At 35.7% G+C, this 4,484-nt stretch overlaps 1 protein-coding gene across 1 annotated transcript; it reads right to left on the bottom strand.

Moving 5' to 3' along the window:
• Nucleotides 1-1,639: 1,639 nt before the first annotated feature.
• LOC112515367 (transcription factor TCP17-like) lies at nucleotides 1,640-3,423 on the bottom strand. Its single transcript, XM_025122146.1, has 2 exons — nucleotides 3,256-3,423; nucleotides 1,640-2,903 (listed from the first exon to the last, which is right to left on the bottom strand). The coding sequence occupies exon 2, from the start codon at nucleotides 2,829-2,831 to the stop codon at nucleotides 1,905-1,907; it is 927 nt and encodes a 308-aa protein (XP_024977914.1). The 5' UTR covers nucleotides 2,832-2,903; nucleotides 3,256-3,423; the 3' UTR covers nucleotides 1,640-1,904.
• Nucleotides 3,424-4,484: the final 1,061 nt, after the last annotated feature.

Below are 4,484 nucleotides of genomic sequence, written 5' to 3'. Positions count from 1 at the left end.
CCACTCATTTAATATAAATAGTTTTCTTTTTAAAATAAATTAAAGGATAATTTTGTAAATTGACAAATTGAAAACCCACCTCCCTTGAAACCCACCGCCCTAATTTAATAATATTGAAACCCACCTCCTTCTCCTTCCACCATCTATGGGGAACCAACCCCTTCCCACGGCCGCTCACCATCTCCATCAAACCAGCCTTTTCCCCACGGCCACTCACAATCTCCATCAAACCAATACAACCGATGCAACCCACTTATCCACCATCCGTTTTTTTTTTTTTTGATTTTTTAAATTAAGGATAATTACAACCGATCAAATGATAATTGTTGATGATCAAATAGATGCTCCTTATTTAGTTGTAGAAATGTAAAGCGTTGCATAACAACTGATATGTGTATATATCACCTTATGCTACATCTTTAAAAACGTCAAAATCTTAGGGTAACTCGTAAAAGCTTGAAACTTGACTTCTCCCTCATGCACATTACATCACGTTCAGCTTTTGATTTTATATTTTATGCAACATATAAAGGCTTTGGTTAAGTTCCTTTCTATCATCATCTTCCTCATTCCAATTACATACATACATACATATATATATACATACATACATATATATATATATATATATATATATTAAAACCCTATCAGCCTTTAAGCGGAAACTTCAAGTCCTTCTGTTGAGTCAGTATATTACCTGCAACTGTACTGCCATCTTTAAGCTTAATTTGCTGCTGCTTCTGCTTGACTGCTAGCTACATGTCTACTCCCAGCCAAGCTACTATATTGGATCTGATGCCTAATTCATCATCAGTCTCCTTCACCATAACACCTTTTTCGATTTCATAAAAACTAAACAACCCATCAATTCAATCCTCTCTCTCTCTCTAGAATCTATCAAAAATCCCAACTCAAACTTCTTCATGATAACGCCGATCAACAAAAACCCATATGTCTACTGTTCCACTAAATAGAAATTGAATCGACAAAAACATGTAGATAGGGGCTGTAAACGAACATGAACGGATGTTTGCTTGTATTCGTTCGTCTAATTTAACGAAACAAACATGGACGGTAAAGGAACATAATTTTTTGTGTTGACTTTGGTTTGTGTTTGTTTATGTTCGTTCATTAAAATGCTAAACGGACGAACGTAAATGAACGAATACAAATGTACTAAAAGCAACCACCATTACTTATTATTTCATTAAAAAAAACAACATAATAAAATGAAAAAACGGGATAAATGAGAGAGAGATAAAAAAGAATCCTAAAATTTAATTTAATTAGCAATTTTACACATATAAATATATTTATATATATAAACAAACCTACACGAAGGTAAATAAACGAACGAGATTATTGTTCATGTCCGTTGGTTTAAGTAAATGAACATAAACGAATTTCCCGTCAATGGTCATGAACGGTTCGATGAACATTCGGTTCATTTACGTCCCTGATCGTGATCACATCTGTCAATGAAACCAATATACAGTAGTTCAAGAAAGAGAAGGGTAAATATCAAGATTCTTACAATCAAAAGTTCAGGATGTATACAGGCTTTGTTTTCCTTTTTGGGGTATTCATTTATCATTTCGAAACCACATAAAGATGTAGATATCGTGATAACACATGGGAAAAATCTGTGAATGAAACCAATTAATGTAAGTACTTCAAGAAAGAGTAGAGAAAATATCAAGATTCTTACAATCAGAAGTTCAAGCTACAGGCTTTTTTTCGTTTCTGATCTGTATTCATTTATCGAGTGAACAAAACGAATTCCAAAACATACCATAAGACGAAGTCGTGGTCGATCTTATTAGTTAAGAACGTAGGCGAAAAGAGAATCATAAAAAAGAATTACGAGCCATCGAGGTTTGCACTTGGTTTTACGGGTGTTGATGTCAATTTCCCTTGTCGGGTTCATCTTCTTGAGAAGGAAACATCTTAGGGTTCATACTCAAGTGAAAAGGCCTCATCCCTTGATTGATTGTATATAGAGATGAAGATAAAGGATTATGAGAGCTTGAAGAAGAAGGGCTCAACATCTCTAAGTTTAGTTGTTTATGGTGATCGTGAGACGGTGGTGGGTAGGCAAGAAGTTGAGATCCGGATACGTTGATGTTGAAGTTAAGCGTATCTTCGTGTTGATGAGTTGCCATCGATCCATAGCTTCCGAATTGTGACAAAGATAAATTTGAAGGATTCCATTTGAGGATAGAACCAGTTTGCACACCATTTGTGAACATAGATGAATTACTAGATTGAAGTAAGATCGGCGCCCCATGATCATGATCGTTCTTGCTTCCCGGATAATCATCTTTCTCCTTAGATTTATCGGGATTCCAGTAATCCTCCCAATTTGTATTGGTTTTCAGCCGTTCAGAATTCTCAGGTATCTGAGGGGTACTAATCATACCAGGATGAGAAGCAAGATTGATCATTGCTTGAAGCCCTTGACCATAGTTCCCGGATGGCATTTGGAGAGGGGGGAGTTCATCGATTTCATGCTTAGCCACATCGAGCAGCCAATCAACAACTTTACTCGGTTGATTAAGCCCGAGTCGGTCTTGAAGATCGTACAATTGAATAGCAGTCGGAACCGATAGTCTCACTCGCCTATCCCTTAACCCTCTCACCGTACAAACTTTACTATGTCGGTCTTTCCCACCAAAAGCTCTTGAAACTCGAACGATTCTTGGATCTTTCAATTTTGTCCACGATGATGTCGTCAAATTAGGTTTAGGGCTAATCTTGCTACCATCTTTCGAATTCGTGCCTTCTTGTTTTCGCGTAACATCTGACGATTCTCTTAAATTCGAAATATTCATATCAACTGTAACTCATAATTAACTTGGATGTAATCCTCCCCTCCTTGCAGATACCGCAAAACATATAAATTTCTAATTGAATTCATAACAAAAACGCATTAGAACACACACAAATATATCTACTAAGCTTCAAATTAAAGAACACAAGATCTGATCAAATCCAAAACAATTAAGCTCGTTCGATCCACGAAACCGACATACAATAAGAAAAATTCAGCTGCACAAACGCTCAATTCAGCTATATTATATATGTATCAATCGATTTGAATCTCACACACACACACTCAAACACATTCTACTGAGTACGAAAGCTTCGAAGAGAAGAAGGAAGTTCCGAAAGTAAGAATGATCGAACACACACAGGGATTCAACTGCATATAAAAGAACTCAAAATCAGCTAACAATTCATAAATTGAAAACTTACTTGAGCAAATTAGATTTCTGGCCTGCAGTATAACTAACAGATGATGATCATGATCAGCTGGAACTGAAAGCTAAAAAGATCCCAAATTTCAGCTGTCGTTTTGCAAGAGCAGCCATAACCATAACCATAACCATGGACGATGGTGAAAGGAGAATTACGAAATGAAGATAAAGAAAGAATTAAGGGATGGTGGACTGTAGTTGAAGCGACCATATTGGCGAATGAGGAGGCATAGTAAAAGTAAAGATAAAAAGCAAAGGCTGGTAGGGTGCCACGGTATGTACCTTGAGGATCATCTATGGCGGTCAAAATCTTATCGGAGATGAATATCAATGGCATTGATGATCACGATGATAAAAAAGGGTACTTGGAGTAGTACGATTTAGGGTTAATTAAGGGTTGGAATTACATTGCCATGTAAAGCATGTTATCTAGGGTTTTGGTGAAGGTAAAAATTTGAAGTGAAAACAGCATAATAATGGTTGGGGGACCATTCTGAAATTATTGAAAAGTTGTGGGTCGTGCTTTATTGGAAGTTACAAAAGTTATGTAGGGTTGGATTCTTCGAGAAATACATTGTTTTTTTTCTTTCTGATCGAGAACGTGAAATTAATATTTTATTTTGCAGGCGTGCGAACTGTGAAAAATTTGTATCATTTATACAATATTAGATTCGGGATCATGTGAGATCAAGAGTTTTTGTTAAGACAAATTCTCAATCCTTGGATTATATCTACAATCTGAACATTTATAATCACAAAATTGTCATGAGACTTCTCAATAATCACAAAACTGTCACCGTGCAACTTTAGTCATGAATCATTAGCTTATAAAGTTGATCAATGAACATAAATTGGTCTTACGGGTCTCACGAAAAACCTTTGGTCTCACGTGAACCCAACCTTACAATATTATGTAACATTTTAATATGCATTAAAAAGGGGATGTTCATACATTATAAAGGTAGTTTCATTTGTTTCCAGAGCATTTCCAAGTCTCTAACATATTCGTTAAAGGGTAAATTGTATGAAAAATGCAACGTATTTTAACTTGATTCTTATTTCGGGTAACGTACTGTCAAAACTTTCATTTTGATACCTAAGATGTAAGGTTTTAAACATTTAAGTACCCGGTTGAAGCATTATCTGGTTACCATGTTGATGTGAATAGTGTTGTGATATCCAACTCAGTATTATTTACTGAAGCATTAACCGGATACCACATCACTT

The sequence above is a fragment of the Cynara cardunculus genome, assembly GCF_001531365.2.
Source record: "Cynara cardunculus var. scolymus isolate 2C chromosome LG 7, CcrdV1, whole genome shotgun sequence".
Taxonomy (NCBI): Eukaryota; Viridiplantae; Streptophyta; class Magnoliopsida; order Asterales; family Asteraceae; genus Cynara; species Cynara cardunculus.
Note: the sequence above shows the minus strand (reverse complement) of the source record. Positions and strands in the feature narration are given on the sequence as shown.